The sequence below is a fragment of the Dermatophagoides farinae genome, chromosome 4, assembly GCF_024713945.1.
Source record: "Dermatophagoides farinae isolate YC_2012a chromosome 4, ASM2471394v1, whole genome shotgun sequence".
In the NCBI taxonomy this organism is placed as follows: Eukaryota; Metazoa; Arthropoda; class Arachnida; order Sarcoptiformes; family Pyroglyphidae; genus Dermatophagoides; species Dermatophagoides farinae.
In genome coordinates this window covers 6,803,748-6,819,730 of record NC_134680.1, presented here as the reverse complement: position 1 = coordinate 6,819,730, position 15,983 = coordinate 6,803,748, and the positions used below count along the sequence as shown (strand labels likewise).

General features: G+C 29.8%; 1 protein-coding gene across 5 annotated transcripts in view; it reads left to right on the top strand.

Moving 5' to 3' along the window:
• LOC124489838 (uncharacterized) overlaps positions 1–15,983 on the top strand; it is an 87,811-nt gene that overhangs the window by 58,623 nt on the left and 13,205 nt on the right. For 3 of the 5 annotated variants that reach the window (XM_075730701.1, XM_075730700.1, XM_075730702.1), the window contains 3 exons: positions 6,012–6,581; positions 9,958–10,068; positions 12,897–12,980. In XM_075730701.1, the coding sequence (XP_075586816.1) occupies positions 6,104–6,581; positions 9,958–10,068; positions 12,897–12,980 (673 nt within the window). In that variant the 5' untranslated portion in view covers positions 6,012–6,103. Of the gene's footprint in view, positions 1–6,011; positions 6,582–9,957; positions 10,069–12,030; positions 12,127–12,315; positions 12,699–12,896; positions 12,981–15,983 lie in introns of those variants that run through there. The other 2 variants (XM_075730704.1, XM_075730703.1) reach the window with 2 other exon arrangements.

Below are 15,983 nucleotides of genomic sequence, written 5' to 3'. Positions count from 1 at the left end.
CCTTTCTGTTTCTTGTCATTTTTCTTTGCGATTCGATGATCACATCATCATTATCATGAACAAAGTTTTGTCGAGTTCCAAAGATTGTATTGTTGTTCGTGGTTCTTAATGAAAATTTTATCTCTTTTTAAACTCTCTAGATGTATGCCCGAAAACACAAATGAAAAAAATCAGTCATGTTAATCATCATCATCATCATCGTTAGAATAATAATTCTAATTAACTTTCCATTGTGTTAAATTTGAAAAAAAGAGAGAGAAAAAAAATTCTTAACAAAAAACTTTTCGAAAAAAATGAGCAATGTTTCCAAAAGTTTTTTTTTCTCATTATCATATGAAATTCAATTTTCTTTTTTTTCTTTTGGTGTGTGAAATAACAATGTTTATGAATTTTTCATCAATTTTTAATTTTTAATTATGAAATTATTATTACATTCTAGTGTTGGTTTCTTTTTAGTATTTCAAATTCAAAAATAAATGAGAATCGTTTGAAATTAATTTGAATAAACTAGTCATGACGATGATTGTTGCATATGGCGTCCATATTTTAGTCGAGAGAAAAAGATGTAATTTCATTTCGTTTCACATCATTTGTTTCATTCTCTTTCTCTGTGTGTTTGAGTGTATTATTTTCAATTGAGAATTTTAAATCACTCGGCGTGTGTGAATTCATTTTAGGCTTTTCAAAAAGGGAGAGTTTATTACCTCCATTATCATTATCGTACAAAAAAAAGTGTGGAATTTTCCTGGGAAAAAGCACAATAAGTTTTCTGGAAAAAACAAAAAATTGTTATTGCACACACACAATTTATTCATTTTGTTTTTTTTGAATTTCCAAATAAAAAAACTCATTCTTGTCAATGTTTGTGTGGTTGGTTAGTTTGTTGATGATTGTCAATGGCATAATTTTGAAAAGTTTTTCAATTTTATATTAAATAGAAAACAAAAAATTCAATTTTGATAACACCTGATTCCATTGATTCGGATTTTTATTCGATTCATTCATTGATTCTACATTCTATAAATGAAATTTTATACCTTTATTTGATGCTGATCAATTGTATTCTAGTTTCTTCTTCAATGATTTTTACCATTTTTTTGATGATTTAGCAAAATAATAATGAAGCTATTATGATGATCATCGATATATATCGCTAATCATTATCTGGCCAAAATGATTGCCAAATTCATTGTTTTTTTTTGTCAATTCTTATCACAATTGTGGTTTTTTTCGGAGGAGAAGGTTTTCTTCTTCAACAAAACAACAAGAACAACAACAACCACAAATAAATTGCTTGCTAATTGCAATTGCCATATCGTTTGATGTTTCAGTTTTTTACACACCCAGATGTATGAAAAAAAGGATTGATTTTGTTTTTTTGCTTAGTCAAGCGAAACAAACAAGAAAAAACAAAAGTCATGAAAAAAATGAAACATTCTTTGTATCATATTTCACATATCATTATTGTTTGTTTGTTTGTTTGTTTTCATCATTAATGATGTTGATGATTCGTTTCCAATTTCCAACATCATCATCATCATTAATGGTGATCAAAATGTTCCGAGATGGTTGACCAATAATCATCATTATTATAATGATGATTGTTTCACAAATTGACATTGATTGAGTTGAACAAATTTGAGAGAGAAAAAAAACAAAGAATTTCTGAATCAACCGAATAAAAAAGTCAATTCAAATATAATGATCATACACACACACCTACAACAGCTACAACAACAACAACAACAACAACAACATTAATCTAACGCCTACACACACATATATGCACTCTAACGATATACGATCAATTGATCAATCAATCCATCAATCGATTAATGGCGATCGATTGAAACCTGAAAAAAAATCAAAGAGTTATCAATTTTTTCTATGAAACAAACAAGCGTAAAAACCATAGATCGTAGGCGTTTCATGATCTCCACCTCTGTTAATTTTTCACCATTTTTAATGTATCATCATCATTATCATGTGCACGCCTACTCTTGTAATTATTTCATACAAAACAAAGAAAAAAATAAGTGCTTGAACAATTTTTTTTCTCGTGGATCATCATCAATATCTTTATATCGATACGAATGATTGATCCAGAAAAACAATTTCAGTATATTATTTTTGTTTTTTTAGCAGTGTGTGTTTCGGAATAATTGTTTCAATTTGATTCCAATTTTCGGTTATACACACAGACACAGACACACATAATCCAACATTCAATAACCAATCGTATATGGTGAACATGAAAAATGATTGATATCATCGTCAAATTTTCGATACCGAATAAACTTATTCACTCACCATTCGCTAGTTGTTCCATGTTTGTTCCGTGTGTGTGTGTGTAAAAAAAATTGACCAATATTGATATGTACCATATTCCAATCGTCGTAGTAGTCGTCGATTATGATTAATCGATTGATTGGAAATGAAATTGTTATTGTCGTTGTTGTTGTTATTTCTCCAAAACAACAAGAGACGATTCCGTGTTTCTGTGTGTGTGTGTGTGTGTCAATTTTCATACAGAATAAATTAATCATGTATTAAATGTCGTTGTAGCAGTAGTACCTAGAATATAAACTTGTCATCGTAAAAAAAACTTTTTTCAGACAAAGAATTGATATTAATACGCCATAACCTTATTGAATTTTTTGAAAAAAAATGAACATCGTCTCGACAGAAACAACATACAAAAATGAATAAATCAATAAATAAATAAATAAATGAGTGAATGATCCAGCAACTGAATTTTGGAAAAAATTCTCACATAATGACAAATTATTAGATCTCAACGCTGTCCGAATTTTTTTTCCTTAGTTAAGCCTCTGTTTTCACATTGTTTTATTTAGCCCATTTCAGAATCCCTAGGATTTATTGCCAAAATTCTGTTGTTGTTGTTGTGTTTGAGCTAAAATCAATTGACAAAATCTTCGGAAAATGAGACGAAAAACTATTTCTTTCGATAAACACATTCATTTTTGATTATGGATTATTGTAGATGATCAATTGCCATATTCGAATATTCTGTTTTTATTTATTAGTCAAAATTGAATCCAGATTCAGATTTATGGATAAAAGTTGAAGTAAACGAATTTCCCTATCCCGTTAATGTTTTTTTTTCAGGAATAAAGTTGTCTTTTTTTCTTCTGCTAAATCTCTTTTGCTTATTTTAGATCAATGTCCGGTACATTTGTCATCAATTTATGTTTGTCTGTCTTATTTGTGCGTGCGTGTGTGTGTGGATGTTTTGTGTATGAGAATCTATTATTTGTATCATCACATAGTATAGTTCGATCGATCGATTGATTGTTTCAAATCGATCGATCGAACGAACGAAAGAAATCGATCCACATGGATCCACTCAACTTACACACACGAAATGTATGTGCTTGTGTCTGGGTAACTTTGTCATCTATTCCTGACAATTTTGGATAATGAATTATCGAGAACTAACGGTTTTTCTCGTCGTTGTTGATGATCAATTCTCACAAAAAAAAGAACGAAAATGAGAAACTACTATTTTTCTATACTTGTAAAGATGAATGAACAACGATGGACAACAACAAAAACAACGGATAAACCTAATCAATTAACCGTTAATTCCGTTATTGTGACAGATTTGATTCAATTGGATGACGACAACGACGATGGATAAAAAAAAACAAGAAACGAAAAAACACTATCCATTCAAATCATCATCAACTAAATAAGAACATTCATCCATCTGCCTACACATATGTAGTTGTATTTGTTGAAATTGAAAACAAAAAACCAATTATCGGTATATCGGTTTATAGATAATTGTATTCGGAGAATTTACAATTTATTTTGTTCAATTCAAGAAATTTCCATGAAAGAAACTCGAAAATTTCTTGAATTTTTTTTTTGAAATTTCCCAAAAGTTTTCTCATTTTTTTTTTCGTCATAGTTGACCAACCACATCTTTTATAATAAATGGTTTTTTTTTGGTTGTTCTTATTCGACGACTAAAACTGATGTGTGAATTCAAATTGAATTCTATAGAATTCTGTTTTTTTTTCATTTGTTCCATATCTCACACACTGTGTGAGTGTTTGTAAGCTTGTTAATGATTATTTGTTGTTGTTGTTGTTGTTGTTGGATGGTTGATCATTTTTATCATTGTCCAATTTTTCAATTGATTATTGTCACTGGCCATGATTGTTTAATTTTTTGTTCGTTTCTTTTGATTCATGTAGAGTTTTTTTTTGTTGATGAAATTGATGGTTGGTTGATTATCTGAAAACTGTCTTTTATGGTTCTTTTTTTTTTGGTTTTTGAAGTCGTCTTTGTTTTATTAGAATTCATTTTTCTCTGATTCTTGCGATTTTTATAAATTTTTATTTTTTTAGCAAAAAATATGACTTTTGAAATGATTCCTCGATTCAATGAATTAATAAACGATGATGATAATGATAATTGAATCAACGAAAAAAAAGTTGTCGTTGTCATTGAAACATCAATCGATCGTTCGATTGCTAAATCTCTAGGAATATGAAACGAGAACGAAAACGTCGTTAAAGTTGTCAATTCAAGGCATCACAACAGCTGAAAAAAAGTGAAACTTGGATCACGGAGAACGAAAATTTTATTATCCAGAAAATCTGAGCAATAATTTCGGAGAAAAAAAAACTTTTTTTCATTTCCACTTGCAAAAGATCAGATTGGTCAATTTGATGATTCAATCATCAATGCGTGTGTATGTGTGTGTGGTCAGCTAAAATTCAATTCATGAATTCCATTTTCGATTAAAATTCGATTAAATCTCGAATTCTGATTTTCTTTTCCATTGATGTTGGTTGATGGATGAAATTAATTCATTGAATTGATGATCATTTTTGTGAAAAAAACTTTTTTTTCATCCACTTTCTGGTCAATGAATTTTCATCACAACCACCAATCATCTCCATCCGATCAGAGTGAAAAGATAAGATTTCATCCAGTCTATGCTAGCTCGTCTGCCTGTCATCATCATTATCATTGACCACAACTGATTTAATCTTTTTTTTTGTCCATAGTACATTCATTGGATTTTTTTTTCTCGCAAATATTCTGATTCGGTGATAATTAACGCAGAGTATTTTCATCATTAAATTCAAATGTTAAGAATCACTGCATGCCACCACATTCATTCATTTCGTCTGATTGATTTTTTTTGATTCATTCATTTTGTGTTGAACATACAAAAATCTTTCAACTAGAGACGACAAGCCATTTTCTTTTTTAACTTTCTGTGATTGAATCTTTTATTCTTTTTCAAATTTTTTTTTCGTGTTCAGTGAAAGAAACAACGTAATCGATATTTCATTCATTCGATAATCGTAGTCATCATCATCAATTTTTTTTTCTTCTCACTTGGTTCGTGGAAGATTCATTTTTACTTGCAAAAAAAAAATTCTTGATTATAATGAATTCTTTTTTGTCGCTGACAATAATAATGATGATGAAACATATCAACTTTGAATCGATTCGATCCATAATAAACTGACTCACTTGAATTTATTTATTCATGCGACAATCTTTAGCTGAAAAAAATACCGTTTTCACCGAAAATGAAACGTTCATTCGTGCATAACATGATCATTGTTTTTTTTGTGTTTCGTTTGATTTTTTTTGAGGATTTCTTTTCAACACAGACACACACACACATTGATTATAATGAATTATCGATTTTTCATTTGAGCTAGATTTTTTTTCACAAAACACCTACACACAGACACTAAAAAAAAATTTTCAACACATCTGATGATTATCCGTGTGTGTGTGTGTGTGTGTGTGTGCCACGCATCAATTCGTGATGACATCATTATACATCACCTTTATTTTTTTTTGAAAAACATATGGTTTCATCATCATTGATCATTGATGATGATGATGAGAGATGTCTTTTTTATATTAAAACACTTCAATTATCGGGAAATGTTTATCTTGATTTCATTAATGAATTGCCAAAATTTTTTTCTTTCCATTTTTTTCCACAATTATAGAATTACCGTAACTAAGTTGTGCCATATGGAAAAATCTAACGTTTGATTGGATTTTAAATCATCACTCACGTATCTTAAATCTTTTGGAAAAAATGAAAAACAAAACGACCACAACGAAGCCATTTGATGGCTCTGGACATAATCGATTACATCATATCAATCATTATGATGATCATGATGACATTTTAAAATTGAAATTAAAATTCAACAAATACAAAATGGCAAAGACAACAACGATACATCCTCATAATCAATGTATAAGATTTATATCATCATCATCATCATCAACGACGACGATATTCATCACAGATGATGATGCTAAACATCAACAAAATCAAAATTTAAATCATTTTCACCATTATTGCCATAATTGCTCACAATATACCAATCATTGCCATCAATGTAGAAAAGTCAAATCGAAAAATTCGTATCATCATCATCATTTATCAAGTCAACATAATCAATATTTGCCATTAATATATTGGACATTGTTTATAATCACAATAATTTTCAATCCATTATCAGCTACATCTACTACTGCTAATATGACATCCAGTATACGTCGTTCAGGTATGTTTGTGTGTGTTCATTTCATTTATAATCAAGAATTTTTCTAATATTTTTTGCTTTTGGGACATTATTTTGATCAATATCGATGATATCTGAGCAAAATAATCTTTTTTTTTTGTTTGGAACAATATTTCATCTGATATGACGATGATGACGAAAAAAAAGACAAAAAGAATTCCCAAAGCTACATTTGCACTTATTAAATGCAGAGATTTTTTTCGTTTGTTTCAAAAACAAAAAAAACGTGGCGGAATTATGAATGAAACAAAACTTACAATGAGACAGCATTTATTACAAAAAATGATTTTTTCGTTGTTGTTGTTTTATCGGGACATTTTTCACGAGTAATATCGTAATATCTTTTTTCTGTGATGCCCAAAATGGTCAAAAAAAAACAATCATATCGACTATTTTGACCACTCTGTTTTCACCGCCAATGATAATTTGGCCCTTATTTTTTCCATTCTTTGCCTCGTCTAATGATACACACACAGAGAGATTTTTTTTTGTTCAATTTTTTTTTCTTCCTAAACAATATTCCGAAATCAAAACCTTTTTCGATTTTTCGTATCAAAGATTTCCAAGTGTAAAAAAAAATCTATTCGTTCGAATAAGAAAAAAAAACTAGCTGAAAAACAAATGGAAATTTTTTTTTTTTTTTGTTTTGTTTGACTGCAAGAAAAAAAACAACGCACACACTTCTTCAGGCCAGTGAAAAAAAAATAGTCTTATGATTTATTTTCATATTTTATTCCTCGTCGTAATAATAATAAGCTAAACGGTTTTGGGTGAAAGAAAAAAAAACCGATTCATTTCTCACTTTACAAACACACGCACACACACACACACACAGAATACAGTATCCAATTCGTTATTTGCCCAAAACATTTGGTTCTCAATACATACATTTCTCAATTATATTTATATACGGCCGTTGTGTGTTTGGATGGTTTGATGGAAAAATATTTAAATCATTCCAAGAATGGAAAATAGTATCTGAACTACTGCTAAGTGAGTGAGTGAGAGAGAGAGAGAAAAAAAACACTACTACGACTAAAATTGAATCATTGGAAAGAATCCTGAATTGAACCAAAAGAAATAAGAATTGAAATGATTTTTCATAAAAAACTTCTTATTCCAAACGATTCGCGTCATATAAATTGTGTACATTGTGTACACACACACACACACAGAGAGAGAGAGAGACATTATTTTCATATTGTTTTCACACCTCGACCAGAGAAAAAAACAAAATGATTCCATTGAAAGAATTACAGATAAAAAAATTGATGGCCGCATTCCATCATTATTCTGAGATTTTATTTTGTTTTGTTTTGTTTCTTGTTTTGAAAATTCATATCATGCTGTCATTCAGTGAGAAAGAAGCCATCATTTCATCATGCATCACTTGCGTCTATTTGTTTGTTTTTTATCCATTGTGTATATGTGTGTGTAAGTGTGTATGTGTATGCATTTAGCATATGCAAACAAACAAACAAAAATCAGTTACATAAGATAAATTTTTGGCAAACAACAATCTTGGAACGGTAGAGCCAATGCGAGTGCATTCAGTCATGGTCGTCATGATTTGCTTTTGTTCATCAGTGTTTTTTTCACAAAAAAATATATCGATCCACATTAAAAAGTAAAAAAACTTTTGTTTTGTTTTTTATTCACTGAAATCTAGAATCGAATGGTTGAATAAATTTTTTTTCATTCATTCAAAAAAAACAATACGTGTGTGTGTGTGTGTGTGTATAGAAACAAAGTCGATGATAAAAACATTGAAACAAACAGAAAACAAAGTTTTCAATCATCACTTTTTTTTGATTTTAAAATTTATTGCCAGAATTTTTTTTTGTTCGGTTTCGTTTTGTTTCGTTTCATAAAATATAATTTTATTCAAATTTGTCACATTTGAAGTTGCTTTCTATTGACTGACTGATGATTGAAAAGAAATTGATGACATTTTTGGCTATGGCAAACAATCAATTTTTCATTTCATCGGTTTTCATGATGAAACGATTTTTTTTATCTTGTTAAATTTCAAAAAATTCAATCATCATCATCGTTGTTGTTGTTGTTATGAAACAAAGTTGTTGCCAAGGTTTTTTCTGGTAAAAATTGAGTGAAAAAAAACGAATTCTTTCACTTAAATTTGAAAAGACCGAAAAAAAATCCAAATGGAACTTTAAATGGAAAGATGGAAAACTGATACACCAAACATCAAACACATTCCGTCATCAGCAGCACTCGAACACTTGAAAACATTACGAAAAAAAACATTAACCATTTTTTTGACCCTTTTCTTCTTTCGTTTATTTTTCAGCTTGTGTCGAATCCATTAAGAAGATGCTTGAAATTGAGAATTGAATTCAATTTGTTTGTTGTTGATCTTTCGGACAACAACATGTTATTTTTTTGTTGTTGTTTCACATTGTCGATTGTCATATTCCACTCATGGTATTGACCCATCGAAGAATCGATTGTTTTTTGTTTGTTTTTTTTTTGAAACATAACAAATATCCGGTGACCGATATATATTTAGCAAAACTGGAAACAAATAATGGTCATTTGCCCATTTCATCGAAAATGTATTTTGTTTCTTCTTTTTTATCAATTAATCAATTTTTTGTGTTCTCTTTAGGTAATTTGATATGATAATGATGATTCGTAGATATGAGAAAAAATTTTCTACCCCAAAAAAAGTTTTTTCCCACCACCTCCACCACCCGAAAGCAAAGATTCTAAATAAATATTTCATACGCAACAAATTGGTGTCGGTAATTATATAATTTGTATCTATGGGTGTGTGTTAGCGTGTGATTTTTTTTTTCGTTTTGATTTTTCACTGTTAATCATATCATGATTGGTGGTCTTTTGAATTTTATTTTTTGGTAACCCTAAAAAAAAAATTTTTCGAAATGTATGGTTTTTTTTGGGTATTTATTCTGGATATTACTGGTGGCCATAATCACAAATGATTCTCAACAACTACTACTGTGTGGTCAGATTTTTATGGTTGAATCTCGAATTTCTATCGTTGGTTAGTCGTCAGGTTCCAAAAAAAAAACATTTTTTTTTTGATTTATGATCGTTTATGTCCCTTTTTTTTGCTGGAATCTCTTCTTCGGGTTTTTCTGGTGTGTGTGATTTGATTTATGATTTTATCATCGTTCCAACGATGATGATCATTAATGGTTGTGCTTAGGATGATTTAGCCAGGTTTATTTATTTTCCAGGAATATTTGGTTTTGGTCAGAAGATTTTTTTATTTTTATTTCTGTTGATATTTCATGTTCCACTTTTTTTTAATCATTGGATTTTCATATTTTAACTTTCAATTTAATCATTCATTTTTGTTCTCATTTTACAGGACGATTACCACCACAACGTTTTGAAATGGAACCAATTGATAAAACATCAATTGTCGGTGATACAATTATATTGCCATGTCGTGTTGCGAATAAAGTTGGCACATTACAATGTAAGTAGCAGCATGAATTGATTTTTGAATAAAGCAATCACTAATAAATAGAAAAACCTGAATGCAAGGAATCTGTTAATTTGATTTGATTTACTGAAAGCTTGATGATGAAAATCATGTCGTTTTCCGTTTCTGTATGTTCATAGTGGATTCTTTTGAAAACTTTAATACCGGCAATGATCAGATCATCATCAAATTTGCAAAACAAAACAAAAAACAGGAACAGAAATGAAAACCACAGAAACATCGAAATCAATGGTAACATCTGGTTGTCTTTGTTGTTGTTGTTGTTTCTGTTTGTCTGTGAGTGAGTGAATGTAAAATGTGTATGCACATCATTTTCTCTGTGTGAATGATGAAAATGAAAAAAAATGAATGTCATCTCTGAACCACCCGGTATTTTGTGTGTATGTGTGTATGCAACATACGGTATTTGTAATGTTGATGATACACTTGATATCATTGTCGCCGTAGTTTTCATTATTGATGATGATGATGATATCATTTTAATTAAATTGGAAATTTTCTTTTCTATTTTTCCACGAATGAAATATAGACTGACTGACAAATCTGTGTGTGAATGATGCATGAATATCAAAAAGAAAAAAAGTGGGGGCATAAATTAATAACAGGACTTTGTTGATGACGATGATTTTTTTTCTCGCCAGAAACTTTTTTCAGAATTTTTTTTCTTGGAAACTTTTTTTTCAATGTTCATTGATGCTATACAGTTTTTTTTATGGCCAGAATAAACGAGCGAAATCCAATGGAAAAAAACTTTTCAAAACTGAAATTTTTTTTCTGGTCAAGTTGAATTACAAAAAAAAACACAATGACGACAATCCAAGAGAAAGAGAAAAAATCCTAGATATAAACTATTAGAATACAAAAACACTGAATAAACGGGTTAAATAACTTGTCGCAAGGTTAATTTTTTGTTTTCTGGTACCAAGAAGTGGTAATAATAATTCAATTTCATTAGCTTTCATCTCTAATTAACCATTATAACAACAAAAATGAACACATATTTCCGAAAATATTTCCCTCATTACATTTTTGATTCATTCATGATGATGATGATGAACACATGAAAAACAACAACAAAAAAACTTTTTTTTCCCACTTTTCGTATAGTCATTAGTCGGCTAACAATAACAACGGGAAAAAAGTTCAGTTTTTAGCTGCTCAAATTCTGGTTTTTTAGCCGACGACAAAAAAAAACAAAAATAAAAATTTACGATGAAAGAAATTCCATCAAAGCCAATCTCTGTATGTGTGCCAAGATTATTCATTGTGTTCGAGATTCTTTTTCGAGAATATATTCTGTGTCCACACACACACACATACACACAGAAATTGAATGGTGGAATCCCGAAAAAAAAGTTTCATCATTACTTCCAGAATATATAACAATGCCAATAATAGACTGTATATCTACCATAATAGAACCTGAGGCCATTTGCGTCTTAATGAATGAATGGATGGATGCTATTCTGATGAAATAAATGGCAGAAATGTATCCATATTTTTTTTTTGTTTGCTGCTTCACCATTCAATGAACTTTATTGAACTTTGTCAAGTTTTTTTTTCTACGTTGAGTCATCATCATCATCATCAAAATGGTCGCTGTATGGTACCATGTGAATTTTTCTTTTTTTTCTGAGTGATATTTATGATGTAGATGGTCAATTGTAATTTTGAATATTAGTAAAATATCAAGCGAGAGAAAAAAAATTGTCGCATGAGTGAACAACTGCACAAACCAGCAACAGCAATAATAATAATAATGAAGCTTGACACAATGATAATTTTCATTGAACTTTTCTGTTTTTGGTCTGTCTTCCTGAATAATGGTGACACTTTCACCTGATGATTTTATCATTGATCAACTATTTCAATCTAATGAACCAAATTACATTATCATTTCAAATGATGATCTATCTATGATTCAATTATAGAACTTGATTTTCCGTCTCTAATTCAATCAGAATTCTCGTTATTGAATCAAAAAACATCATCATCATCAACATGAAAAAGTGAACCGGAGATACCTTGAAGGTACAAACATTCAGAAATGATTCTGAAGAAGAAAACTTCTGTAAAATTATCAAAAATGACCTATCGATTATGGTGAAAAAAATTGATTGATTGAAAACGAACAAAACAGAAAAATTTGATTTAATCTAATTGATTGATTAATTTATTTCCATTAACAATTATTCCATACATTCGTTTATCCAGGTGATTACCCCGTAACACTCCCTTTAAGAAGAAAAAAAACGTTTAGATTTTTGCCCAAAACAACAACAAGAAAAATTTGACTGATGATGATCTGTATTTTTATGCATATATTAATTATGATTTAGAAGGAAGATGAAAACTATCAAGGACGCTTAATTTTTTTTTCACTTACAAAACATAATGTCCACTTCTGGTCATCTGACTTTTCGCATTTTTTTTTTCACTAAAAAAACAAAATGAACACTTCATTTCATCTGCTTTTGGTGATTACAAACTGATTCATATACATTCTCCATGGTTCAATGCTTCTTAGCCCGAGTTTTAGTTTTTTTTCTACTTATGTTTCACTGATGAAATCTTTGTGGAAGATTGTAATCATTATCATCATGGTGATTACATACACACACACAATGAAATGACCTTAACTTTGAAAAGCTTCTTGTCTTTTTTTTTATTAATAATAATTATGATTTGTTTTTCTTTCTTGTTTTTTTTCGTGTCCACCATCATCAAATCATAAACGGACAACGATGGATGGCAAATGAAATTGACCAAAAAAAAAAAAAACAAAAACGATGAATCCACAGGGACAAGAGATGGTTTCGGTCTCGGTACGGAACGAACACTGGAAGGATTTCAACGTTATCGTATGATTGGTTCCGATGATGAAGGTAAATTGTTTTGAAATTTAAATTCGGAAAAAAATTGTTAAAATTTAATGCCTGACCAGCATTCACACACAAATAGCCACCACAATGTTTTTGAATTAGAGAAAAAAAACCAGGTCCAAGGTTAGAGAATTGCCACTCTTCACCACATGACATTTATTTTCCGGAAAAAATTATAAATTATAAATTCCCGTAAGAAAAAAAAATTCGGTATCCATTTTTCAAATGAAGAGAAAAGAAATGATTTCAAAATTTTTTTTTTCAAAAAAGAAAGTTTCCAAGAATGAGCCCAAAAAAATTGTTTCACATTAATTTTCACCATTGCTATGTTTTCATAGCGGGGCAAAAAGAAGTGAAAAAAAACTTTTATACCAACCAACACCACCAACCGGTGCTTTGAGTCCGAAAAAGAGAGAAAAGATGAAAGTCATGAGCGAAAAAAAATGTTATCATTTTAAATTAAAATTAACAGCAGCAATAGTAATCTACTATGGCCAAAAACATACATTTTTTTCGACTCTAGGAATTTATTTCTCTTTTGGAACAACAAAAAAAAGGCAAAGAAAGATTGTTTCTGGTTGCTTTGAAAGTTTCTCCAGAAGTAAATTTTTCTCTTTCATTCATTTCGGTAATTCTAGTTCATCGGCTAGCTTAACTTTTGTGATTTATCATGTCTCTTTGTGTGTATGTGTGATTTAATGGGAAATCTTCTTTTCTCTTCTCTTCCCCCGCATTACACACAATTCTTTATCCCTTGATGTCAATCCATTGAAAATTGAACCGTTAAACGTATTTTTTTCAGTTTTTGTTTGAGGCGATAATTTGAAACCCACCAAATGGAATCATTTTCAACTTTTTTTGTGGTTTTTTTTCATTTCTTGAATTCATTATGAATCGTTTGGTTTCAATGGTTAGCTAAAATTGGCAAATTGATCATCATCATTTTGAATTGTGTGGAAAAATTTTCGGAAACAAAAAAAAAAACACTTTTGTGTGCAAAATCTTTAATCTCAAATTTTTTTTTGTTTTTTTCCAAATTCCAATAATTGATTGTAATTGTGAAAAAGAAAAATGAAACTCAATAAACAACTTGGAGAGGGATTTTTTTAAAATAAACTATTGTAAAGTCCATTTTCACTTCACCCCCTCTGCTGTTAAGTGCTTTGTTCGTTTTTTTGTGGGCGTTATTTTCAAAAAATTTTTTTCCCATTTTTGGCAAAAAAAAAAATTTTCTTTTTCCACACACACACACTCACACTCAGTGGACAATGTTGATCTAATAGAAATAATGATGATGATGATCAGGCCTTGGATTTTTTTTTGTTTCATTTTTTTTCTTTGTGTGTCCACACCCCCTGCTTGCTTAAAGACGACGATGATATTTCATTCAACAATCTTAATTGTTTAAAAATTCTTGGAATATACACACACATATAGTGAAAATAGATACCGAATTAATGTGTGTTCCATTTCGACGAATATATCTCTCTATGTTTGGGGCTATTATTTTCCCGTTTTTTTTGTTGTTGTTGCTGTTCATTGTAGAGAAAGATGTTTAGAGTAGTCAATGATTGTGTAGAGTGTAGGTGAGCGATTGAACTGTGTATGTTCAGTGGCACTTTAGTTTTGGCAGATCAATTTGTTGTTGTCCATCATTGTAGATCAGGGTAGCACATCTTTTTTTTCATTGTCAACTTGATTCTTTTGATTTTTTTTCTCTTTCTGTTTCTTTTTCTTCTCGCATTGATGTCAAATAATGGGAAAAATGAAAATAGAGAAGAAGAAAAGAACGTCATCAAAAGCGAAAAAGCGAACATCAACAACGATGGATAATGATTTCCGATTTGACGGTCGAATGGTAGTCGATTTTTTGTCCAATTTTTTTTCTGTTCCGATTCTATAGAATCATTTTTTCGGACCAATGCAAAAAAATGGAACCAAACAATACCACCTCATGTTGATAGTGGACAGTTCTGTGTCTTTGTGTGTGTGTGTGTGACCGACCAAAGTTGGATCCATTTTTTCCATTGTTTCGGCAATAATATTGGAAGAATGGCCAGAAAAAAATTTTTGAAAAAATCACATAACATCACATCATTCATGAACGATTCCAGAAATGAATGAGAATTCAATTTTGAACATTTTTTTTTAATAATTGATTGAATCAATTTTTCTCTTTTTGTTCAAATCATTCGGATTCTTGAACCGAATCCATAATTATGATAAACCGTTTATTAATCGATTTATAATTGATAAAACAACAACGGTACGAATGTATTCGGATTGTTTCCTTGCAATCGGAACAAAAAACAAGCCGAATAACCGATCCGGTGTCCAATTTGTCAGAAACACAGCTAGAAAGTGGAAACAAAAATTGTTGTTGTTTTTTTTCGGTTTTTCGAATCATTAATCAAAGGCTAGTCAAACAAATTGCAGCGAAACTGAAACGAATTTGGACCAAATTTGTTTTTCGCACACGAAAAACAAAAATCGAATGCTATCTATTCCCGGATGTTATGTTATCTATCAATATTTAATCAATATACTGGCTGATTGATTGATTCATTTCTGTTTGAATCGAGATCAACAATAGTTTTGAATGCCTTAATGAAACAAACGAATAAAATTCTACTTTCAGAAAAAAAAACTTTTAGAATTAATTTAGACATCAACAACATGCTTATAAAGTTTTCCATTATAAGACGATTAAAATGGTTGACTTTTTGGATAGAAAATGATATTCTTTTTCCAAAAAGAATTCAAGAAATGTTACCAAAAATCGTAACGTCATTTTTGAACAAGACAATTCAGAGCACATGTTTTGTTTCTCTTGCTTTTTTACTCAAAAATGTATTATTGTGTCATGAAAAAATTCAACGCTGTATAATTGAATTTTGAAACAGAAATCTATCTGATCAGTGATGAATAATTTATTTCTTTCGATATTCAAAAGCTGTCTTGTGTATGATGATTTTGTCTATTTTCTTTTGATGGTTATTTTTTTGG